Source organism: Artibeus jamaicensis, unplaced genomic scaffold, assembly GCF_021234435.1.
Source record: "Artibeus jamaicensis isolate MK-2021 breed Jamaican fruit bat unplaced genomic scaffold, CSHL_Jam_final contig_391, whole genome shotgun sequence".
Lineage (NCBI taxonomy): Eukaryota > Metazoa > Chordata > Mammalia > Chiroptera > Phyllostomidae > Artibeus > Artibeus jamaicensis.
Genome location: NW_026521814.1, coordinates 8,875,177 through 8,901,615, shown reverse-complemented (window position 1 = coordinate 8,901,615; position 26,439 = coordinate 8,875,177). Strand labels below are relative to the sequence as shown.

The following is a 26,439-nucleotide window of genomic DNA, read 5'->3' as shown; positions in this document are numbered from 1 at the left end:
ACTATAAACTGGTACAACCACTCAGGAAAACAGTGTGGTATTACCTACTAAAGTGAAGATGCGTGTACCTTAGGGCCCTGCAATTCTAATCTTAGGTAGATAGCCAACAGAAATGCAAGAAAATATCTACTAAGAGACATATATGATCATGTTGGTAGTAGCAACTTTCAAAATAGTCCCTAATTGCAAAAAATTCATATTTATATATCACAAGTAGCATGGGTTAATCAATTACAGCACATTCATATACTGAAGTCATCAAAATAAATAAACTATATTTGCATTCTACAACATAGATGAACTCCCAAACACTGAGTACAAAAAGAGAAGATCCAAAAAATTACATACTACATGATTCTATTTATAGAAAGTTCCCAAAAGGTACCTACAAAAGGCAAATTTAACCATAGCATTTAGGGATGCATGCAAGTGGTAAAACTATAAAGAAGATCATGACCATGTTTGCCACGGAGGTCATGAGGTTGCTTATCTTTGGGGAGGTGGGTGGGACAGCCGTGATTGGGAAGGAACTGCTTCCCAGTCACCGCTCCCCTTCGGGGAGGCTTCCTGGGTGCCGACCACGTTCTGTTCTTGACTGTAGGGAGTGGTCACACAGATATTCTCTTTGATAACTTATTGAGCTGAGTCTTCTAATTGGTGTTCTTTTTATATAAGTATTATATTTAAAGTTTAAAAAGTAGATGGAGGTGTATGTGCACATGAATACAAACAGAAGAAGAAACCACAGCTCAGAACACAAACACCAAGGGTTTGCAGTGAGTTTTAAAAAACGGTTCTATCCTCAGCATGATTGCTGTTCTGTCCAGGGCCCCTTATTTTATCTGTCCTGACATTATCTTTCAGCCGATTGTTTTTTTCATGTCAGGCAGCCTCATAGAGATACTATCTAAAGTCGAGGGTGCAAAAATAGGGGTTTAATTATATAAAGTTGAAAAAGTAATCAACAAAAATTTAAACATAAAATTGTAAGCAGTGGAAGAAGTAAAGAGAAGAGGGAAGAATTAAGATAAATGAGCATCTTTCATAGAGAGGGAGAGTGGATATTGTCTAAAATGATAAATCAAGAACATAGAAGCAAATATTCAGAGACACGATGGAGGACAGAAAATAATTAGAATTAGAAAAAATTTTTCAAAACCTTGCTTCTGGGGGTAGGGACTAAGGTAGGGGCTTAGAAGGAGGTGGCTTTCCACTGTAAACTCTCTGCACTGTTTGATTTTGGTTTTGTTTCTCCCATGCGCCTATTATTTTGATAAGTCTAAGAAGGCATTTATGAGATTCCAGGTTACATCATTCTCATCAGCTTGTTTATGAACTGCTCTTTGAGTTATGGCACTATAACTATCTCAAGAATAATATCTACAGTGTGTCTTATCTATGCTGTAGCTAATAGTGAATACCATTTCTAAAGTACTGTTAGGAGTTATTGCTAACTGTAGGAGTTAGGAGTTATTGCTGTGGCAATGAATAATTATTACAGAGCTTCTGACTTATGATTTTGTAATTACTTCTATTCCCTTTTAAACTTTATTTATGTGTATGTCTAATTAGAAACAAGGCAGGTATACAATTACATTGTACACAGAGTAGTGGGAAGTTACAAACATTCCTATTCAACAGATTGAAAAGCAGCTAATATTATCAAATCAAGAGTAGACAAATCAATGACAAAAGTAAAATTTCCCAAAATAGTTATATTAATAATGTTAAAAATTTATATATTCTATATATTATTTTTAAACAATAAAATGAAGTTCATTTGTATTTCTTCTGCTCTACCTACATACCTTAAAAACACTACCTTCGGGGTGATGATCTGGAAAAAAAATCAACTCATTTTTTTAAAAGTAAAATTTGACCATTGAATAATTGGTTCTATTTCTCTTTCTTATAAAATTATAATTTCTGAGATCTTTAAATGCCTCATTTCATTATTTACGTTTGTAAAATATATATTAGAAATCTCTCCTTTAAAATTCTGGAAACAGTTTTATTTCTATTTCCTCAAGTTTATTTTCCTCAAAATCTGAGTACTCCCATGTGTACCATCTGCCAAGTATTTTGGAGTAAGAAAAATGTTGTGAATATCGGTTCTGGAGAAAGGGTCTTATAGGGTTTTTATATCACATAGAAATCTCACATATTGTTTTGCATATAATTGCTCAAAAAGTTTGTTGTATTGAATAATATAGAGTATTATAATATATAGTACATCATTACTTGAATGAAGACTTATGGTGTAATAAAAGTGATTAACCATGTATAATATATAATTGAAAGTAACTGTCCTATCATATGCTAACTAACTCTCCCCATTCACTTGAGGGTGGGCATTTACTGTCCACTGGGTGCCAGGTGCTGTGCTGGGCTCTGCACACAGAGATGGAGGAGACAAGACGCTTTCCCGTGGCAACTCACAGCCTGCTGGCTCCAGCAACCAGAGAATGGAAAGTTGCAACGCCATGTGACATGGAGTCTGACCAGTCCAAATTTTCTTCCTTTTACTGCTAAGGTAATGAGGGTGTCTTGACAGGGTAGAGTAAAGAGGCAAAGGCTTTCTTGGCATAATAATTAGCAAGAGAGGAGTTCATTTCCTTTATAGAAAGAATATGGAAAACTTAGGCCTCGCCTCCTAAACATACAAAAATTATCCTGGCCTAGGAGACCTTCTGTCCTCTTCCAGTATGGAGATGCTCAGGAATGGAGCCCTGACCGTGGGGAGAGGCGGGCAGGGTTGAAAGATCAGCAAAGGGGCAGGAGATGTGGTGGAGGGGCAAGGAGGAAGGGAAGTCCTGGCTTTTCACAGGGGCATAGTCTGCGTGGATTGATGTGGTGAGAAAAAGCAAGAAATATGATCAGTGTTCACAACTGGCTGATGGTGAGATTGTTACTCTCTTAGATGGGGGCATGAATGATGGTTATTGCTGTAGTGGAGGTTGCTCAGTGTCCCCAAGAGACTTATGGTTTGCAAAAAGAAGGGATTACTCAGTTCAAGCTGCAGAGCAGATGTGGGGGAAGGTAAGGGAGGTAGGAGAAAATGGTTAAGAATCTGAAACTTGTTCAGTAAGGCTCTGCCATGTGTCCAAAGATACTGAGCCCATGGCAGTGCTTTCTTTTTACATGACAATCAGTCAATTACCATGATTGTTCTTACCCTCAACAGACTTGAGGGGCAGGAATACAGCTCAGTGCTGAGCAGGAGATGCTCCTTTTGAGGACGAGGGAAAAAAGAAAGGGAGGGCTGAGTTATCTTCCTCTGGGATGGAGTCCACAGGTGACAGGGACTTGTAATATTCATCTTCACCATCAAGCACTTTGACTTGGCTGCAACAACAAAAAAAGAGTTTCAACAGAAGAGGAAAACAAAGCACCTTCACCTCTGGGGCAGCTCAAGTTGTTTGAGTACTTGGAACAGCGTGGGTTCCAACACTGAGGAGAAGGACAGCACAGAGGGGCTAGGGTCTGCTACACAAAGCCTTTCAGCTCTGAGCAGTGCTTGGTAATGGCCTGATTTAGTGGTGCCTGGAAATGGTGATTGTATTGCAACTAGATTTACGTGAATTACGTATTCTGTTTCTGTCTGCTTCCCTCTAGATGAGAAAGTTCCCCTCCTGACCTTCTCCAGTTCTTAAACTAGTATGGATTACCTACCTAACTCCTAGTCTCATTTGAGATGCCAACAATTAAATGAGCTCACACTTTAGAGTCCTGTCTAACCACTGGAAGAAATTTTCCTGTACCTTTCAGGCCCAGGGGTAGGGTGATGTGGGGGAAGCATCCTATTTGCACTGTGTGGAGTGGTCTTGTTTGTGAAAGAGTTTCATACAACCCACTATGCCTCTACTTAGGAAGAAAGTACAGTTCTCTGAGAAATAACATTTGCTTTGAGATGGCAATTCCAGCCTTTTCAGACAGAATAGATTGAAGTTTTGTATACTTGCTACCATGAAAAGTAGTTTCCAATGTCAATAATAGTGGAGCTATTCCCATCGCATATTTTTAGAAGCCTCTCAGGAAAGTTTTGCATTTTCTGTAATATCACAAAGGACCCCTTCTGTTTACAGTTGCTTAGAACTAAGAAGACAGATATTTACCCAAGTTTTCTTGGCTTCCTCTTGCTCCCTTGATATTCTAGAGTTCCCTGTGGAGAGGGCCAAGAACACACAGTCAAAGCAAAGCAGCAAGTCGTTAATTTTTAATTCAAAGTGATTTTGTGTTGAATGCAAGCAGATGCTGATAATATCAGAAGTCACAGCATAATTTTTTTGATCAAAGGGCTCAAGTGAGCCTGATGAAGCATGCATCTTGCTCGTCTTTGATAAACCACATCAATTATTCACCGTGAAGGCAGACATCCTGACATGAAAGCAACAGATAAAGAGCCTAAGCACATGTTCGAGAGGAGAGCATAAGAGAGTGGGGGTGGGGTTGGAACAGGTATTAATAACAGAATTATTAACTGGAAACAAAGCCAGTGAAACAGCTTTATGGCCACTTTGAACTCACATTTAACTGGTTATAGTACATGGTGTCCTCAGGGCTACTCAGCATTTTGGGCTGCTGACATCTTCGGCGGGGTGTTGGCTGCTTCTGTGCAAGACCATTTTCTGAACCTCCAACAAGAGAGTAAAACCTTACTGTAAACCATCCAAAGTTTTGGGAGAATTAAATAAAAAATTGCCCTTCACATATGTGCATTGAGTATAAACTGTGTCTCATCGTAATGGGCATGTTAGAGTTTTGCTATCAGTAAAAGAAATACCACCCTAAGAAAAATAAACACTCAGGGGTTGCGGAGTGTAAACAATAGTCACTGTCTGTAACTTTGCCTTCATCTTTCTTATCTGAATCAGCAGTCAAGACTGACAGAAAGCAAGTAGATGTGTCCACACTAGTGAAGGAGAGGTTGGTGGTCAGCCTTTGTAGGGTAGAAAGTACCCTCTTAGTGAGATAACTCAGCTAGGACAAGGAAGGCGATCTGGGATGGTTTGCACCACATCCTACAGCGTGCGCCGAAAGACATCTGGAGCACACACTCTTGGGTAGATGAGAAACAAACCTTTTGGTTTGTACATATTGGAGGAAAAATGGCTTGTGCTAGTATTTACTGAAATGCTTTGAACAATGCCATTGATCCATGCAGTCTCTGGAGGTAGTGCAAGGGAGAAGGGGAAAAGGTGATTGCTCAATTTCATGGAGCAAGCAGCCTCTATGTTAGTCCTGATTTCAGAATCCTGGACCAAGAGTGCACTGGAGGTTAAGAAACCACGTGTCCAGTGAAGTCATGATTTATTTCCCTTCCAAGCAGATGACTTTTGTGGAATAGGCTGTCTTTTTTTGGCACTCTATGTGAATCAGGGCTCAGCAGTTCTAACTTCTTGTCAACACACACACACAGCTGCAGTAGAATATTGTTCATGAATGTCATATTCTAGAGAAGAGATATCATTTTCCTGGACAAAGTGTATATCATAGACTAATTACTCATAAAAAAGGGTTGAAGATTTGTAGTCACAGTTTGACCTCATGAGGGATTCCTACTCTTTCAGGAAATTCTGGGGGAATTTCTAAGTGAAGAATGACTCAGCAGGGACCATTTGAAATAGTGAATTATTAGTCTCCTAAGTATGAAGTTTTGCATTTTTATTTTTCTTGAATTGGAACATATTTATATTAGAATAATACAGGATTTTAGGAAGCATCCATTCTAAATACTCATTTTCTTTTTTAGAAAAAAAAAACAACTGAGGCCTATAAATGTTGAGTGACTTATCCCGGATCAAGTGACAGGGTGGGGACCCCACTGTGGACCCCGCCCTAGATGTTTTACCTCCTATTTTAGCAATTTAGAAAAAAATCTTTCTTAACAAGAAATATTCTTTTTGAAATTCAAAGATCGAAGTAAAAGTAAGCTCCCAGAAAAAATTATTAATTAGCATAGCATAAGGATGTTGCTTGTAGAGGGTTCCAGTGACCTTAATGGCCACCCCGCCCACAGCTTCAGGAACTCTGTGCAGCGGACAGGACTCCAGCCTCTTGTGCTGGTATCGTCCTCAGAGAACAAGAATTCCAGAACTGAAATGGTCTTTGCTTTTTTTTTTCCTGATAGTTCCAACACACCTACCTCCTGCTTGCTTTGCAAAATCCATATTATTCAATATCATAGAACACAAGGTTGTGAGGCCCTTTGGTGTTATCTCCTCTGATTTATAGATGAATAAACAGAAGCATCCAGAGCTGAGGCTGCTGGTGTGAACATGCACTGGAGATCTGACATAGATCTCCTTTAGACTTTCTGATGTTATAGGAATTCCAAACTTGGCAACTCAAAAGACTGATCTTAAATACTTTTGGGGTTCAGCTGGAGTTCAGCCTACTTTAGCTGGACTTTATATTTATATAGTGTTTACACTTGATCAGAGACTTTTATTTATATTCTCAACTGGGAATGCTTAATATAAGATGTGGTTTTCAACTTTTGCTCTTGAACAACTTGATGTTCCATGGGTGAGTTCTTACCCTCCTGATTCTTAGAAGACATTAAATTATTGGATAGAATTTTTTCAAACTTACAATTTCTCCCACAAATTAAAAAAATATTTGGTGTCTGATCATACAGTATCTATACTGTACTAGAACCTAGCATAAACTGGTGTCTGATTTAGCACCAAATTTTAATTTTCATTATTTTAACTTTAATATCTCCATATTTCATGATGTTTTGTGAAGAGTGCTACAACTTCCAGGTGCTTTGCCATTGGAACAAATCTGAGCATCATTGATATATGACTGATCATAAGCAACCAAATAAATAATTGGGGAATGAATCATGATTCAGTGAGTGCTGCTGGAACAATCTGATAGCAATATGCAAAAAATATAACTTCAATACAGACCTTACAACATTTATCCTGAACGTAAGGCACTTTGTCAGATATTGTGGGGAAGATAAAAGGAAATAAGAAAGGGGCTCTGCCTTAGTCCAGAAGAGGACACTGCATTTGGAGACATAAAGGGACTTGCATAAAGGCCACAAGCTAGTGTTGCTGGACTCAAATTAGTTTTGTAAAAAATTTCTAAATCTTTTACTTATCTCAATATACCTCTTGATTTTCATAGGCCACAATAAATTCCAGATGAGTTATATAGTCAAACGTTTTAAACATTCCCATAAAAATCTTAGAAGGAAATGAAATAGACCATTTTTTTAACTGTGGGAGAAGGTATGAGTGACAAGGATGGGTTCAATCATATTCCAGTAAATTATTCTACATGATGGACAGTAACAAAACTAAGATGAGAGAAAGTGCCATGGAAAGATAAAAACAAAATATGACATATACACACACAAAAGTCTACTATCATAAGATGGTTGGAAAGCCTGAATCAAGAGAAAGAGAAATATTTTTATATATTGAAATGCAATATTAAAAATATTCAGCCACTTTAACAAAGAGCTTAAATTAAAGCACTTACTACTGCCTTCCTATTAATTAGGATAAATCAAAAGGTCAAAAGACAGTGTGAGAGAGGCCCCATGCACACTGGTGAGTCCTTAGGCTCCGCCTCTCCTTAAGTGCAACTTGACAATCATGCAACTTGACAATCTAAATCAAAAGCTGAACACATCCCAACAAGGAGTTAAGCCAAAAGATAAAAAGAGATGATCTGCAGGAAGATGGATATTATAATACTTTTTGTAGTAGAAAAAAAGCTAGAAACATGATATATGTTTAATAATTGGGGAAGAGTTAACTTTGAGATATAAAAATGATGTCATACCATGAGGCATCAATAAGGATAATTAAGGGTATGGTGTTGATAGAGGAAATTTCAAAATCCAGAAAAAGAAGCAAAACACAAATAGCATATAGCACATAGATTAAATCCAAACATGTATGCACTTTGAGAAGTTTATCATGATTTTTATGATAAAAGTTTAAAAATAAAAAAGTCAATGAGGCATGTAGGACAGAAATTACTTTTTTTTTTTCAAAAGATGAAGAAACCATAGCTAAGAAAGACTAATCTGTAAGTGTCAGAATGGAAGCCTCAACTATCTGTTGGCTTTTGAGCCAGTTTGCTTATGAGTTACAAGACAGTATGGTCATCTGACTATTACCTAGTTCACTTGAGCAGTTTTTGTAGATAAACTGGGAAATCCAAGTCTGAAGGTACACACTAGAATATGAGTTATTTACTTTGAAGACAATGAAGTTCATATTCTGAAACTGCCTGATTTCTACCTCACATAAATGTTTGTAAGCCAAACTCTCCAGTTTGTAATACATGGGAGATACCTCCCTATAGTGATTCTTTAAAGAATATTGTGTCCTGAATGTCGGTTTGCATTTAACATGGGTCTATTTCCTTTACAAGAATCCCTGTACCTTTTGATTTCATACTTGAGACCTTGAACACGTTTCTCTTCTGAGTTGTCACAGAACCTTATAATAAACTGGAAAGAAGTCTGCCAGAAAATAAAAGAAATCTGGATGGAGTTTCAGGAGCCCAGGAAATGCATACTCCTTTCTCTCTAATCCCAAATCATTACACTTTGTGGCTGCACAATTGACCAAGCCCCTGATGAAAGACAAATAGCTGAATTCAACTGATGGCTTCATTACATAACTTCAAACAACTGGTTTGGAAATTTAATATTTCAGTACTCCACTGAACATGCAGGTATATCCAGCTAGAGTTGCCAGATCAAATACAGGGCACTCAGTGAAATTTGAATTTCAGATAACCAATACTTTTCAAATATATCCTGTGTAATATTTGGGACATACTTACATTAAAAAGTGTTTGGTTGTTTACCCGAGATTTGAATCTAGCTGGTGTCTTTTTCCCCCTTAAATATGGCAACCCTAATCCCAGCACAATTTAAGTCACAACTGAGGCTTTTTGTTCTTTCCTAAGGTCTCAGAGATGAAGAGGGAAATGGCTTCCTCTACTCTACTCGGCCTGTTGAGTTATGGTTATTTTGGCCACAAGCGCTCTTCTCAACATTGTCTCCTAACACTTAGCGTTTCACTTTTCATTGCCCACTGTAGATGTGCCTGTTCTGGTAAATTTCCTAGCAGGACTGCAGTGAGGGAAAAGCAACCACAAGGGAGAGCAGGGTGGGGCATGCAATTCAGTTGTGCTGGCCTGGTGGGGCAGCATGGATTCCAGGCCCGTGAGAACTGGACAGGCAGTGAGCAGGGCTTCTGGGAGAGAGCACACAGAGAGAGCTGCAGTCCTTGCACCTTCCCTGTAGGCCTGCGGAGGCACGGATGCTTTCCGAGCGGTAGCTAATCTGATTGTCATTTGTGGGTGAGACATTCCCAGGGTCACTTGCCAAGTAAAACATCCCCTTGAAGCAAACAGAATGGTCAGTGTTCTAGATTTACAGATGGCAAATCTGAAATGGGGGGGGGTCATTGAAATAGATTTAGAATTATGCCATTAATTTACAGAGCTCTGTCAACTCTGTGTGTAAAGGGTCTATGAACATGTTCCTCTTCTGAGTTGTCATAGAACCTTATCACAAACTGGAGATAAGTCTGTCAGAAAATAGAAGAAAGCTGGAGGGAGTTTCAAGAGCATGGATCATTTCTCTGCCCAAAGTTCTCAGGGCACTTGGAAGTGACAGTAGCCCAGCTGTTGGCTGAATAATCCTCCTCAATGGTGGTTGACTGCATGCTACTCTAGTGGACACTTACATGAAGTAGCGTCCAATGGGATGACCTGTGTTTTCCAGCTATGAGATGATCTGTCTTTTCCAGTTATGTGCTTCTAACCCTTACCACTTCATTTTATGTAGCACATCTTGTTTTGCAAAGTATCTTATTCTTTACTTTATCTCATTCTGGGCAAGACAAATACCTCCAAAGAGATATGAGGCATAGGAGGATTAAGAGGTCACACAGCAAGTTAGAGGCAAAACCCAACTGAGAATTCAGGTTTCCCAGTGTCCTACCGCCCAAAGGCATCTGGCTTTTCTATCTGAGTGGTCTGAGGTCCAGGGAGGTTGGGCGCCTCTGCCATCTTCTAGCCCTTCAGAGGCAGGGCTAGAACTCAGGTCTTTTGATTCTAAATCCCAAAATCTAGGCCATGGCCTCGATTATGATGCTTGTTCTTTTACTGAGATGTTCTTACAAGTTTTCTTACACATATTGCCATGGCTAACTTTAGAAGGGACTAAGGAATTCACCAGGTTTTTGTAAAACACATACACACAACTAGAAAGAGAGATTTCTCCTTTGGGGTGCATGTAATTCAGTTCTTCCTTTCTAAGATGAAAGGAAAGCTCAGATTTGCCCAGTTGCCAAGTTATGTCACGAACTATCTTCTTCAAAATTGTAAAACTGCTATGAAGAAAACATCCCTGAGTTAAATTAGTGTCTGTGGAAGATGGTGGAGTTATAAATTGTCTATGAGGAATTTTCTTGTTTTTGTTAAGGAAGTGGTAATAATTTCCTTCAAAACTGTTTGATGGTTCAGGGTTTGGCACACACTCAACAAATAATGAACGAATGAATGGTAACTATTCACCATTCTTAGATTTGTTCCATTTACGTGGCCTACTCTTTGCTTCTGTCATGCGGGATACATTTGCCAAAGCTCCCGACAGGAAGAGGCCTTTTCTGTACTGGGGCCGTGCTAGAGAACCTGTAGTGTAACAAGGAGGGAGGGAAAGTCAGCTTCTTAAAAACCAAGTTCATTGTATTTTCATCTTAATATCCTTTCAATATTTTTCTGGGAATGTGAATTCATTTGTTTTAACTCCACCCCAGAACACTGGTGTCAGTATTCATCTACAGTAATTTGTTACTGCTTTCCCTCCACTTAACAATAAAGTCATAAATACTTTTCCATGCTGTTACCCTGCCTTAAAAATAGTATCTTTAGTTTAGAGTTACATTTTAAAATTCCTTTTATTTTATACAAATTTTTATTGAAGTATAGCTGGAATTTGTAAAGTTATAAATAAACATGACATACAAATAAGTTAATCCCCTTACCCCACCCTCACACTAGTAGCAGATGCCGGAACAAGTTTCTTATCTGTATTCTAGGTTAGACTAAATGGCATCATTTCTAATTGCTGTATGGTATTTTATTTAGTAGATGATCCACAACTAATTTATATAATCTCCTATTTTGGGCAATGTTTTTCTATAATGAGTAATATTTTGAGGAACATATGCATAGTTTGATCTTTGATAATCTGCATTCTTTTCTTTTTTTTTTAAGGTTTTATGTAGTTTTAGCAAGAGGGGAAGAGAGGGAGAAAGAGAGGGAGAGAAACATCGATGAGAGAGAGAAACATCAATCTGTTGCTTCCCACACACCCCTAACCAGAGACTTGGCCCACAACCCAGGCGCATGCCCTGCCCAGCAGCTGAAACGGGGACCTTCACTTCCAACCAAAGGAGCCAAACGGGTCATGGCAATAATCCACATTCTTTTCTTAGAATAAATTTCTGTAAGTGGAGTTATTGCCCAAAGAGTATACATATTTTAAAAAGTTATAATTTGTACTTCCATTCGCCATCCAGAAAGTGTGTAGCACACCATACTTCTACTGCCTATACCTGAGATGACCTTAAAGATGCTATCTCGTCTTAAAGAAAAGGTCTGACAGTTCAGTAGGAGAAAAAATGGCATGTTGTTTGTGTTTTGATTTGCATTTCATTGATTACTTGGCAGAGTGAGTGAATGTACACCATTTGCACTCCCCATATTTATTAGCCTTTGGTGATTCAGGACTCCACCTTGGTTGGAAGCAGCAACAAAGGCCATAGGTCCAGGGCTGGACCTAATGTGGATGAAACAAGTTTTTGCCTATCTGGTGTGATTGGATGGTAGGTGAGAGGTCTCACTGGCTAATAGGTATGAGATGGCTGTTTTAAAAATTAGCATGTTATAAAGATGTATATCTCAAACTTCTGTCATTTATCTACTACTTAAATATTTTTTTGCTGTATTCAAGATACCTGTACTATTGTTTAATATTTTAAAAATTCAATGGATTTCTTTTTTACTTAAATGCATTTCTTTAAAATGAAACTTCATTCACTACCGTAAATGGAATAGCAGTGGCAACATTTGCCATAAACAGAAGTAAACCATTAAGTAAATGAAATGAAGACAATATTATCACACCTGAGCTGGATTCTGTTTCCCACAAAGTGTTCTGAGCTTTTAAAAATGTTTTGTTAAGAAGAGAGGTGAGTAAATGTGAGAAGACTTAGGGACACCCTCACAACTCTCACCTTAATCTGAAGAATTTAAACTGAGAATTGAAAAAGGGGTGATTTTCTTTTACACAATTCAGTGTCATTTAATGTCATGTCCACACACAATTTAAAATCAGCTTGCAAACCACCAACAGCCTGTGTTTACACTTCAAGAAATAAAAAAAGCAGCTGAGTCAGAAACACCTGGGTAGGAATCCACCTCTAGCACTTATTAGAGATCTGAACTTGGTGATGACGATCACTCAAGTAGGGCTGTAGTGAGGCTGATGGGTAATGTATGAAAAGAGAAGACATGGTACCTAAGGCAGAGCAGGTGCTCCTAAGTATGTTGTAATTCCAGTTATAAGGGAGTGGTTCTTCACCCTGGTTACTGATTAGAATCACCTGAAATGCTTTTTAAAAATACAGATGTCTTGGCCTCACAGCTGGAGATCCTAATTTGATTGGTCAGGGGTAGGGCTGTGGCATTGTTATTGTTGAAAAAGAGCCCACCCCTTCTTCCAGATGATCTTAATCTACAGCCAGGTTGGAAAAACCAGAGATTTTACCCTTGCCTAAGATTTTGGCCTGATTTTGCAAATTAGCTAGCTAGCTGCCATCTTGAAAATCTGGCACAGGATCAGAGAAGTTTTGATTGGGCAGAAGGAATTCTGGGAAGGGCAAGCAACCCCAGTAGGGATCCTGGTATTGTCAGGTATTTGCTTTGTTCTGGAAGCTGTATCAAATGGCTTGAACCCAAAGCAGACACTAATTTCCCTGGACACTGGAAATTTTTTCTTATTCCAAGAGAACAATTTTGCTGACCATGGAAACATTATCTCTGGTTTCCAGAGGTATGATGCTATTAAGTGCTGTTGTGGAGGTTTTGCTGCATAAATAAAAGTCAAAGATGAAAAGCAATTCTGACCAAGTGAGACTCTTTAAAGCATAACACAAATGTAGGGCAAAAATGCTGGGATCTCAGGAGGGTTGCAACCAGTTGAAATGTTCAAAAGGCACAAGCTTAGAATCAGCTATACAGAACCAGCAATGGGTTGCCATGGATTTTCTTTCTTTTTGCTTTACTGTGCATAGTACCAAAAAAATTGGCATTATGTTCCCCCTCTCTGCTTTTAGAATTTTTTTAAATTTTATTTTTCAATTACAATTTACAATCTAAATAATTTTGTATGTTTCAAGCATACAGCATAGTGGTTAGACAGAAATACACTTTACAAAGTGTTTTCACTGATATATCTAGTACCTATCTGGCACCGTACAGTTATTATATTATTGACTGCATTCCCTATGCTCTACTTTACATCCCTAGTACTATTTTGTAACTACCAACGTATATGTCTTAATCCCTTTGCCTTTTTACCTAGTCCCCCAAAACTTCTACCCTCTTGCAAACACCAGTTTGTTCTCCGTATCTATGTTTGTTTCTATTTTGTTTATTTTGTTTTTTAGATTCCTCATGTAAGTGAAATCCTATGGTATTTGTTTTTCTCTGACTGACTTGTTTCACTTAGCATAATACATTTTAGGTCCATTTATGCTGTCTCAAATGGTAGAATTTCATTCTTTTTTTTGGCAAAGGAATATTCCTTTTGTTTATATTCTACAACATTTTTATCCACTTGTTTATTGGTGGGCTCTTGGGTTGCTTCCCTAACTTGGCTGCTGGAAATAACACTCCAATAAACACAGGGGTGTGTATATTTTTTTGAAGTAGTGTTTTGGGTTTCTTTGGAAGTGTATCCTAGAAGTGGAATTGCTAGGTCATAAACGCAGTTCCATTTTTCTTTCTTAGGAAACTCATATTGTTTTCATAGTAGCTACACCAATCCGTATTCCCACTAACAGTATCTGAGGGTTCCCTTTCTCCACATCATGGCCAACACTTACTGTTTGTTGTTCATTGATGATGGCCACTCTGGCAGGTGTGAGGTGATATCTCACTGTGGTTTTAATTGCATTTTTCTTTTTTTGGTTTTTAAGTGATCTTTAATTAAAATATTTCCTTTGTGGTTCTTCACTAGCGGGGCACTCCACTGCACCACTGCTGATGTCATCTCTGATGTCATGAGGGTTGCAGCCCACAGACTGGGCTGTCCCCGGGACCTCTTTAATGGTTCCAAAGAGTTCTCCAGCCAAAGATCAATGCGGTACCTGTCAGGCAATGTTGACGATCTCACCAAAAGTGATATTTCCACCTTGCTTAATGTTTGTTTTTTTTTTTTTTTTGCTTTTTTCTGTCTCGTGGTGGTTCTTTGAGGACTTTGATGATCAGGGCAAAGGCAGAAGGCACTACCTCAGTCTGGGCCTGTCTGTTCTGAACGGTCAGTTTCACTGTGATCTTCGGACTCTTCCAGTCACCGGTTGCTTTGGGGATGTCATCACCAACTTTTTTTGGAGACAGGCCCAGGGGTCTGATCTTGGGGGCTTGGGTGGACATGGCACTGACTTCCCTGATGGTACAACTCAGGTAAATGACTTCGATCTTGTTGGGGTCGAATTTCAGGGACGTGGTGGAGGCAGTTGGTGCCGATGAACCCGGATTTGGGCAACTGAAAAAAGTTGCACCTTCACCACCTCCGAGCAGAAAACAGATCTACATGTCTGTTTTTATGCCAGTATCATGCTGTTTTGATTACTATAATCTTGTAGCACAGTTTGATATCAGGTAGGGTGGTACCTCCAACTTTATTCTTCCTTCTCAGTATTGCTATGGTTATTTGGGGTATTTTGTCGTTCCTTCTACATTTTTGGAATATTTGTTCTAGTTCTGTGAAATATGCCATTGGTATTTTGATAGAAATTGCATTAAATCTATACTCGTAGATTGCTTTGGGTAGTATGAACATTTTAATGATATTAATTCTTTCTGTCCATAAGCATGGTACATGCTTCCATTTATTTGAATTTTTGTTAATTATCTTCTTCAGTGTCTTGTAATTTTCCAAATACAGGTGTTTTACATCCTTGATTAAATTTGTTCTTAGGTAGGTATTTTTTGATACAATTGTGAGACTGTTTTCTTATCTCCCCTCTCTAATAGTTCATTCTTAGTTTATAAGAATGCAACCACTTTCTGAATAGTTATTTTGTATCCTCTTTACTGAATTCGCTTACCAGTTCTAGTAGCTTTTTGGTGGAATCTTTAGGGTTCTCTATATAAGGTATCATGTCCTCTACAAATAGTGACAGTTTTACTTCTTCCTTTCCAATTTGGTGTCTTTTATTTCTTCTTTTTTGACTGCTGTTCCCAGGACTTTCAATACTACATTGAATAAGAGTGATGAAAGTGAACATCCCTCCCTTGGTCCTGATCTTAATGAAAAAGCTTTTAGTTTTCCCCACTGAGCATGATGTTAGCTATAAGTTTGTCATATATAGACTTTATTATGTTGAGATTATGTTCCCTCTATTCCCTTTTTGTGGAGAGTTTTTATCATAAATGTGTGTTGCATTTTGTCAATACTTTTTCTGCCTTTATTGATGTGAATATATAACTTTTATTCTTCATTTTGTTTATGTGATGTATCACCTTACTTGATTGGTGAATAATGTACTAACCTTGAATCCTCAGAATAAATTCCACTTGATCATAGTATATTATCTTCTTTTTTTTTTAAATTTTTTTATTGATTATGCTGTTACAGTTGTTCTATTCCCCCTTTATTCCCCTCCACCCTACCCCCATCCCCACCATCACCCCCCATTTAGTTTATGACCATGTGTCTCAAGTCCTTTAGATTCTATATTTCCCCATGCTATTCTTGCCCCCCCCCCATCTATTTTCTATCTACTGTCTATGCTACTTATTTTCTGTACCTTCTCCCCCCTTCTCCTCCTCCCACTCCCCTGTTGCTAACCCTCCTTGAGATCTTCATTTCTATGTTTCCACTCCTGATCTAGCTGTCCTTTTAGTTTGCTTTCCTTTTAGGTGTGGTTGTTAATAACTGTGAGTTTGTTGTCCTTTCACTGTTCATGTTTCTTTAACTTCTTTTTCTTAGATAAGTCCCTTTAACATTTCATATAATAAGGGCTTGGTGATGATGAACTCCTTGAATTTGATCTTATCTGAGAAGCACCTTATCTGTCCTTCCATTTTAAATGAAAGTTTTGCTGGATAGAGCAATCTTGGTTGTAGGTCTTTAGATTTCATGACTTGGAATACCTCTTTCCAGCCCCTTCTTGCCTGTAAGGTCTCTTTTGAGAAATCAGCTGACAGTCTGATGGGGACTCCTTTGTATGTGACTGTCCCCTTAGCTCTTGCTGCTTCTAGGATTCTCTCCTTCATTTTTATCTTGGCTAATGTAATTACGATGTGCCTTGGTGTGTTCTTCTTAATGTATTGCTAAATTTGGTTTGCTAATATTTTGTTGAGAATTATTTCATCTATGTTCACTAGGATTATTGGTCTGTAATTTTTTTCTTTGTAGTGTCTTTAACTGATTTTGGAACTACAATAATGCTGGCCTTGTAAAATGAGATTGGGAGTCTTCCCTCCTCTTGAATTTTTTGGAATAGTTAGAAGTATAGATGTTAGGTCCTTGAATGTTTGGCAAAATTCACCTGTGAAACCATCCAGTCCAGGACTTGTTTGTTGGGAGTCTTTTGATGATTGCTTCAATTTTGTTGGTTGTAATCGATCTGTTCAGATTTTCTGTTTCTTCTTGATTTAGTCTTAGAAGATGGTATGTTTCTAGGAATTTATCCATTTCTTCCAGATTGTCCAGTTTGATGGCATATGGTTGCTTGTGATATTTTCTTATAATCCTTTGTATTTCTCTGGTGTCAGCTGTCACTTCTCTTTCATTTCTGATTTGATTTATTTGGGTCCTCTCTCTTTTTTACTTGATGAGTCTGGGTAAAGGTTTATCAATCTTGTTTATCTTTTCAGAGACCCCTTGGAGTTTTTAAACTGCTTATTCTGAGACCTCACAATATTCCCTTCTATCCTCATGGTCATGACTGACCTCATCTGTACCCTCCTCGACGATGGCTATTCCCTTACTTTGGCCATGTAGCAGGGCAAGAAAGGTCAAAATGGCCATCCAAGCTGCAACCGGTGGGAAAACCTCATTAATTCAGCTTTTCCAAAAATGCCCACATTAAAAAATCTCAGACCCAGGTCTGATGCTGAACAGTCCCACAAAACCAGGCAGCAGGCTGAGAGATGTCATTTTTGGAGCTCTTAATGAGATGCAAATCACCTAGTGAACTACTTGCGAGCTAGGAAACAATGTCCTGGGTAAAAGCAGATAAAAATGGAACAAAAGAGTGTCTTTGAAGATTGGAACGACATTTTACATGCTCGAGGATATGGGACACCAGATAGTGCTGGTTTTACTAAATTAATTGTAACGGGGTCTTTGATTCTTTGTGACAGGGGATCCTGGGGCATTCATCCCCAGCTCTGCTTTGCTCTCTAAGTTGGGAACCTGGTTTCAGTTCCTGCTGTTAGTGTGCAAAGAGCTAGAAGTTGTAGTGAAACAAGCACTGTTTGGGGGGTCAGAAGGCATTGGCATAGTTCTGGAACTCATTGGTGTGACCCTGGGTGAGTTGCTCACCCCTCTGGGCTTCCATGTTTTATCTGTAAAACAATGGGGTTGGACTAACAGTGATTTTTCAACAGAGGGTGTTGTGTGGTACATTACACATGTTCTTACCTTGAGATGCTGAGCTATTTTCTTTGGAGTCATGTTCTTTCCCAGTGTGTGAGAATCTGGGTGCAGTAAGAGATGTGACTGATGGAAGTTCATTGTGTGAAACCAGTGTGAAACCAGAGAAAGGAGAGACATATTAGCTAAGAGGCTCTTTAAGCCCTGACTGGTGTGGCTCAGTGGGTGGGTGTCATCTTGCAGACTAAGGGTTGCCAGTTTGAATACTGGTCATGGCACATGCCTGAATTGGTGTGGGCCAGGTCCCCAGTTTGGGGTGTGAGGCAGCCAGCCAATTGTTGTTTCTCTCACACACTGATGTTTCTCTCCCTCTCCCTCCTTTCCTTGCTCTCTGAAAATAAATAAACAAAAATTTTTTTTAAAGAAGCTCTTTAAGGTCCTTTTTGACTTTATGGTGCTATGAATAGAGTTCCAGACCTCTCAGTGCCCTATCTGTGAAATGGACACAAATGATGTAAACCCTACTGGCTTTTTGGAATTTAAAGGAGAACAATCAAAATGCATTCGGGATTCAGGGGGAAAATTTCTCCACAACTACATCAGAATGTTGTTCTAATAGGATTCATTCAAAGATCAATGCTGCTCAAGTGAGGCTAATTTTAACGTCCTTCTGGGTCCATTAGGTTACTGATAGACGAAAAGACAGCATTTTTAACTTCACTTACTCAGGCTTCTAGCTGTGAGCAAACACTGCAATGTATAGGTTAGTGTTGTACAGCTGTACAAACAGTCACCCAGGTTCATAAATTCAAACATATTTTTACACATAGAGAGAGTGTCATCAGTATGAATTACTTGATTTGGGGGTTATTATACACACAAATGAATTGCCGGTGTGACTGTGTATATTTGCAAGAGACAATAAAGCATATGAATAGTAGACCAAAATGAAATCACAGGTATGATTTTGCCTGCATTAAATTAATGAGATGCAAAAGTAAAATCAATGCAGCATTAGTTGTGAGAAATTAGATCACTCTAGTTCTTTCAGTTTTAATCTCTGAAAAGTCAATAAAATAGGAAGTATCTGGGGGAAACGCAGTTGAATAGAATATAATTACATTTTGGTTATTTTTCCTCTCATGTGCTAAGAAAAAATTTCCTTAGTACACTGTAAAATTAAATGTGTCCCAGCTATTCAGTGAGCATTTAAGGATTTATAAAAATAGTGAGCTGTCAGGTCTCTGTTCAGATCAAGAGTTTAGACCTCAGTTCTTCAGAGTCAAGCGAAACTACTAAATTTCTTTGCCTTGTGTTCTTACATTCTAATAAGAGATTGACAACAATTCACTTCGGAAACAATAAACAGAAGGATGACCTCTCATGTCCTCCCCTTCCCTTTATCCACATAGGGAAGGTATAAGAGACCTTTCTCCACTGGACTCATAATCTTCCAAGAAATTTATGTTATCGACTTTCTAAAATCCCTCTTCCCTAGATCACCTGACCAGTATGGCTATAAACACAATCCAGGATGTTACAAAACAAAAAACCAAAAAACCAAAAACCCAAAACCAAAATACCACCCCACCAGGCTTAACAAAATTAAATACAGCTGTTACCAGCATAGCTGAAAATGGGTATGCCCTATGTTATATAGTGGTTTAGGCCTTGACGAGAAAATTGACTATTGCTTTCACTCATGCTTCTTTGCATGACACATGAGGTGCTCTAACCATTGTTTGACCAGACTAAAAGATAGTTTCAGTGCAATTTAGGTTTAAGTTTCCAAACTAACATATTTCAGAGGAGTCATATCAACAGTCCTCCACTCTTGAACCCTAAGGGAAACACTCAGGGGCTCTGTTATCTTGGCTTAGTCAAGTGAAATTATTGTAATAACAATTGGAAACCTGGTAGCATTTATCTGACGATATAGAAAAAATCATATTAACAGGAGCTTTTCACTGGAGTGATCTTGGACACCCGTGATGGCACCGGGAAATGCGCCACTAGCTCTGAAAGAGCAGGAGGTCCTGGCTGACTTGGCACCTTCTGACTTCCAGCTCTCACTGCCTCTCACCCTGCGTGAGATGGGGACCCAGCAGAGAGGGGTTAAATGGGTTGGGGAGCCAGTCCAGCTGGGGGTCATTAGCAATCAACGACCAGCTTTAAAAGGCAGCAGGAGACTAAGGGTCTGACAGGCTTGGCTCCATGCACCATCTGGAAGGAAAGAGGCTATTGAAGCTGCATTCAAAAAAGACTTCATGGAGACTCTTCCTGGAGATAGGAACATGAATAGTGATGCTATATTGAAGGTGGTCCTTCCTTTTACAGAGTAGGGCCAGGTAGTCACATTTCTAGGCCAATCCCTAGCCTTAAAGGACTACTAAGTGGCTCCAGGGATGAGACCAGCCCAGGAAACTCTGTCTAATGACAGAGTAGCTAGGGATCAGAACATCCATGCTGGATAATAAGGTAACGAGCATGTGTGAGGCCTGAAGCGTGGGGCAGGGCACATACCAAACTCATCTAACTGCATTTTACACACTACAGTAAGATCTACGACTAAAAAGGGAAAACCAGATGGCATTACTTAGGCTGTGCTCAAGTTGGTCATTTTAAGTGGAATTTTTGACACAATGAAAACTTAATAACAAACTGGGCTTACTTTCTATGGTCACTCTAAGACAGTATGTACAAAGAGGTGGCAGTCACAGATGTTATATATTGCATATGTCTGGTCACTAACTTGGGTTACATTATTTGTTCAGGTGTCTCTCTCTCTCTTTTTCCCTTTAGACTCTGGTTCCCCCTCTTATTCCACCTTATCTTACATATAAATATGTAAGAAAGAAAAAAATGTTTAAAATACAGAATTTTATTTCTTTTGGTCATGGATTGTTAGACTTACAGAATAAAAAGGTCTTGCCCTGGCTTGTGTAGCTCAGTGGATTAAGCATGGGCCTGTGATCGAGGTTTGATTCCCAGTCAGGGCACATGCCTGGGTTGCAGGCCAGTTCCCAGTGGGGGACGCACAAGAGGCAACCATACATTGATGTCTCTCTCCTTCCCTTCCCCTCTAAAGATAAATAAAATCTTTAAAAAAAAGGTCTTACGGGATCTTTAAGATATATTACAAAACTAATTTGGAATGAGCTGCTAGTCTCACTGGAAGAATCATTTAATATTAGAGTTGAATTTATAGGAGGAATTGCATTCCAGGTCATTATCATGTGGTTCTAAAATTAGTCTTCAGTGTATCTCTAGTTCTTATAACAGAGCAGCCAGAGCAAGGAAGAGAACTCAGGGTTATACTTGTTTTTAGATGGCGAATCTACTTTTCTTATATTGTTAAGAATGTATAGTAGCTTAAATTGTCCTCACAAAGATTTTGGCAAGTTGCTAGATGCCTGGAATAAGGAGAAATTGATAAGGAAGATCCGGGACACTGTCGTCTGTCACAGGCAGGCTTGGCAGGGTTGGTGAGGAACTGGGTGACAGTGGCTGCTCATCTAGGTCGTGGCCGTCATTTGGAGAAGTAATCAATGCACTGGAGAAGTAATCTGCCAGGGTGTGGCAGACCGGCAGGAATGTAAGATTCTGAGAGTTGAATTTGGATCATTTATCATCATCCTATCCTAAGCTTTGAACAAATTTATACCCATTACTGGTCATCCTGTCAGAGACAGTGTTCACATGAAATGTCCCGTTATGCAGAACAAAGCTTGTTTAAAGAGACATGCACATTCCCAGAGGGAGGATGTGAGTGGACATAAATTGTGGGTGAGCACCGTCCTTAAAGTTCTGCAGTTGGGCTCACGCTGATTTTTGGCAGTTCTCATGGAAACTTGACATTTTCTTAGGTATATAAGTGTAACTATGTGAACATGACTTTTAAACAATGGAAACCCTGTTCACATAAGTGTAACTATGTGAACATGACTTTTAAATAATGGAAACTCTCCCGCTGGTGAGAGTTATGGGTTTCTGGGGATACATGGAAGATTTCTTTTAAATAAGTTGTTTGGTAAAAATAAGCAAGCTTGATGCCCACTGTGCATTTTCACACTAAAACTTCATCGAAGATTTGTCTGCTGATTCCATATGGAAGGTCGTTGATACTAGCTTACTCAGGTTTACTCAACTAAGAAGCAGAGAGTAGTGCCCAGAATTCATTTGGCACCAAAGCCCATGCCCCTTTCATTAATGCCCCACTGCTGCTCCTGCACTGTATTGGTGGGACAGTGGAAGAGTGAGGGGACTGAAAAGAGAGGAGAAAGAAATGGGAGTGGGTTCTAGTCCAGGACTTGTATTCAGGGAAGAATTACAGGCCCGGCTAAGATTGGAGATGATTATTTTGTGAGTGGCACCAAACTGCATAGGGATGCTTTTCAGTTGTAAAACTCTTAGGGTCTTGGGTGTAGTGTGATAGAAGAGGAAGGATTAGTTGGGTGTTCTGGGTAGTGGGTGGAAGACTGAGTAACTGAACTCTAGTGTAGGCTGAAGGCAGGTGGAAGAGAAGCCATCGAAGCTTGGAAGACAGTGGAATAACGGCCCTAATGGGGGTGAGAGGGCTGGAAGGAAAGAAGACTATGGTTCGATGGGGAGCAGGTCCAGTGCATCCATGAAAGTAGATGCCTGAGTGGACAAGAGATAAAGGTCATTGACATGAAGAAGTAGGGAGCTGCAGGGTGTAGGTAGGCTGGATGGCTGTGAAAAATCACTCTAGTTGGTGGTGAGATTTAGAAATGGAGATGATGATAGTCAGATGATACCAAGATGATACCAAGATGAAACCTTGATGATACCAAGATGAAGTCAGTAGATGACAGGAACATAGGGCGGATGATCTAGGGGAGCATGGACAGCAATAGCAAGTGAACGGGATGTGGATTCCACCTCTACCCACTCCCTCACCCCCAGGTCATGCTGGATAGGGCTCCACTCATGCTATCAGGGGAAATGGTGGCCAGTAGAAAGGGTGGGTCAGAGGGGATGAAACCCAGAAAACAGTGAGAAAATCAATGAGATCAGGGATTACTAGAGTGATCTGAATTTTGGGCAGTGGCCAGTGGTGACCAGCATGCAAAGCCAGCAGGGGGGAGTCAGCCTAAGGTATCAAATGGAACAACTATTGTTGTGAATTCCTGTTAGCATCGGTGTGAACTCAGATTCCTGACAGAGTGGAAGCAAGATGCCAGCAGGCTGGATGGTTCAGTGCTCCAAAACAAAAGTTGGTAAGGGGTTGTGTCCGTGCTGTAAAGTAATTACTATGTATAGGACTGAGATTAATAGAGATTAATCTAGTGTTGGGATATAAACTAGTCTGTGGGAGTTTGAAAAAACTGGGGGTGAGATCAGGTGGGAGGCTACTGAAGAAGTGCAGGTGTATGGCGGGAGAGGCTGGAATATGGCTCATCCTTTCCCGTCACCAGATTCATCTGCTCTGGCTGCCCTGAGGTGTTATCCTGGTCCCAACTGCTCTGCATAGGCCTCGGCTCTTACCAAGGACAGGTGCCTTCTCCTGCACCCAGCCTGTGGGGACTTTTAATCCTTAAAAGAAAATGATTGAGTCTTTTGTAAAGTGAGAAGGAAGATATCAGGTGCTTGTGTCATGTTCTGCCAAGAAAGGGTGGTTGGTGTTTTGAAGTATTTAACAAGATCTCTCACTCATTTTGCAAACATGATATCTTCCTCCTCAACTGGACCTGCCACCAGGCTCAGTGCGGTGTGATGAGTTCAAACACCCTTTGCCAGGCTGCACCCAGGGTCAACTCCCTTCCTGCCCTGGATCCATGCCGAGTGTGGGTCAATTTGTCCTTTTCTCCCTGATGGTGAAATCTGTTACTCATCGCTCATTCAATTTTGTTCAGGGCCTGTTCTGCCCTTGGCCTTGTTCTAGGCACTGGGGCCATGGCAGTGAACAAAGATCCCTGTTCTCAAGGAGCTCACTGGATGGTAGCAGGTGATATAAACAATAAAGCATAATGAATGACTTGGTATATGTGTTAGAAAGTAGGATTATTTTAAAAGAAAGAAACAGCAGGGCAGAGCACAATGACTCACCCACTGTCCCTGAGGCCCTGAGCACTGGCACCACTGAACTTCTTTTCCCAAGGTCTGACGACACCCTGCCCCACAAACTCCCGACGCAGATACCTGCCGGGGTGGCCCTTGCTCTTCCAGGCTTCTCCTGGCTGGGTAGATGCTCTTCTCTGTAAAAGTTTTGGGTTCACGGGGGCTGGACAAAAGCATGGAGCAGGTAAAGGACAAGATGCAGTCACGTCTGTGCTAACTGGTGGAGGTGCAGCTTTGCAAGGAGGGGGTGGCTTAGCCCGGGCTCTCTTGTCCTGCCCAGGTGTCAATGGATGGGGTCACCCAGCAGAAGTCCACTGTTGCTACATGGGTGGGACTCACTCACTCAAGAGAACTGGCCTGGAGATCTACTAGGGTGACCAGGAAACATATTTTTCTCCTCTTTAAGAAGAATTTTTTGGCTGATAATGAAATGAAATTGAAAAACTGATTCACAGAACTTGGAATGTACACATTTGGGTGGAGGTCCCCAGAGGAGGAAAACACCCTGCTTCAGTCTGTACATCCTCTGCAGCAAAGCAAAATAGGTCCATACGGCCATTTTTGAAGCTACAGGGAGACGGACTCTGACAAGCTTCCTGTAAACAAGGGAAGGTGAGTGGAATTAGTTGTGCTATACCCATGGTTACTAGTTTCAAAGATTTATAAATGATCACTGCTGGTTTTTACAGTGTGCCATCTTTTATCTATTACTTCATTGAACCCAATAGTAGAAGGTTTTTGAATTCACGTACCTTGTCCTCTCTCATCTCCAGGAATGGAGCCCTCAAAGAGAAAATACTGAACTATATTCCTAATTCCATTTCTAATTAGTTGAATTCCCTTTTGTCCTACTGTGCTTGACACTCCCATTTTGTGCAAATGGTGAAATTTTGTTGCAAGTAAATGTTATTCCAGCAGTTGGTTGCTATTGTTTCTATTTTGCTAAATGAGCTTGGCCCTTGACCTTTAAAAAATAAACAAAAAAGCATAATCATTTAAGACATACCACTTACTGATAAATTCTTTAAACAAGATTTCCCAATCATGGGTTAAATGCATTGCTTCTACGCGATGTTACATAAGTTATTTTGAGGCAGAGTGTTCTTAATCAGCCAAATCCATGCTTTAGAAGGATCAAGATGGTGCCTCATCTAATTTCCGACAGTGCTGATCTGCTAATTCTATCCATTCTGGAGCAGGGTTTGTCTGCAGCCCTGATGAGTCTGCCCCGCTTTCAGCTGGGGTTGATCTGGAAGTCCTACAGGAAGGTTGGTGGAGTGAAAGCGGTCCTTATCCTGCCTCCTGAAGAGACAAATAGACTCAGGGACTCTTCCTGGTCTCCCACATTTGCAACTACTTGCTTTGGAAACTTTAGTTTCTTTTCTGTGATAATACAGCTTTGAGGAGTATGTTTTCGGCTTTGTGTCCACATATTGAAAACTATATAAACTAGCTTCATAATATATAATTGCTCAATAATTAGAACGGGCATTTCACATCAAAATATTCAATTCGGTTTTTATCTACTACCCAATGCAATATCCTCAAGAGTGCTGACTTATGAAATTATTCAAATAAGAAATTAACATTTTAAAAGTTCTCAGCTGATAAAAAAAGTACTGTGCTCTGTTTCTTTCCCCTGGGAATGATTTAGTAACAGTAAGTAATAGTACATTTAGTGCAAATACATTCCATAAAGTAGCATGATACTTAAATATATAGTGGGAAGTAAGAAGAAAGTTATTTTATTTGAGAAAGTGACCATAGTTAGGGAAAGGAATGTACATAGGTGTTTCACCTCTGCTACTCAAGACTTACAGGGAGTTTCTGTTTAGAACTTGATAGAAAGTTACTGACCCCCTGATAAAGGGTAGTAATTCTGTCAACAGAGCACAGAGTTGCCGCATGATCACAGGGGTCCTGTCATGGCCTCCTCTTTGGAGAATTCGCTACAGTCAGCATCTGAGCATGATGAATATGAGGGAAATAAAATTCTCCAGGTGGGCATTAGTCATTCTGCCCCTGTGCTTTGGTAAGAGAGTCTCCACTTCCCAATGGAGAACACATTTCCAGGCATTTGAATATGGCTGATCTGCTCTCCTTTTCCTCTTCCCCGAATAAGGCTGAACATGTGACCCAGGCCTGGCCCAGAGAGGTCCCCTTTCCTATCCACAGAGATTAGATCAGAGGTGGGCACACAAGCTGGACAGAACTGGATTTCCTCCAGGGGACCTGGGACATGGACACTGGAAGACAGCGATCCTTTTGTTCTTTGCCAGCTGGAGTTCTACTTAATAAATATAGGCTTGGGGCTAGCAGGGGCCACTCTAACATTGAAAATGACAGACTAAAAGGGCTAGGCAGCAGTGAGAAATGAGGAGAACCCTAGCCAGGTAGCTCAGTTGATTAGAGCATCGTCCCAATACACAAAGGTTGTGGATTCAATCTCTAGTCAGGACAAGTACAAGAAGTAACCAATG

General features: G+C 39.9%; 1 protein-coding gene and 1 pseudogene across 1 annotated transcript; both read right to left on the bottom strand.

Annotated features, from left to right (window-relative positions):
• Nucleotides 1–465: 465 nt before the first annotated feature.
• MYO3B (myosin IIIB) lies at nucleotides 466–10,624 on the bottom strand. Its single transcript, XM_053665246.1, has 4 exons — nucleotides 10,561–10,624; nucleotides 4,528–4,634; nucleotides 4,116–4,162; nucleotides 466–3,345 (listed from the first exon to the last, which is right to left on the bottom strand). Exons 1-4 carry the CDS (start codon nucleotides 10,607–10,609, stop codon nucleotides 3,207–3,209), a joined length of 342 nt encoding a protein of 113 aa, XP_053521221.1. The 5' UTR covers nucleotides 10,610–10,624; the 3' UTR covers nucleotides 466–3,206.
• Nucleotides 10,625–14,255: 3,631 nt separating this feature from the next.
• On the bottom strand, nucleotides 14,256–24,726 carry LOC119044953 (60S ribosomal protein L12-like; annotated as a pseudogene).
• Nucleotides 24,727–26,439: the final 1,713 nt, after the last annotated feature.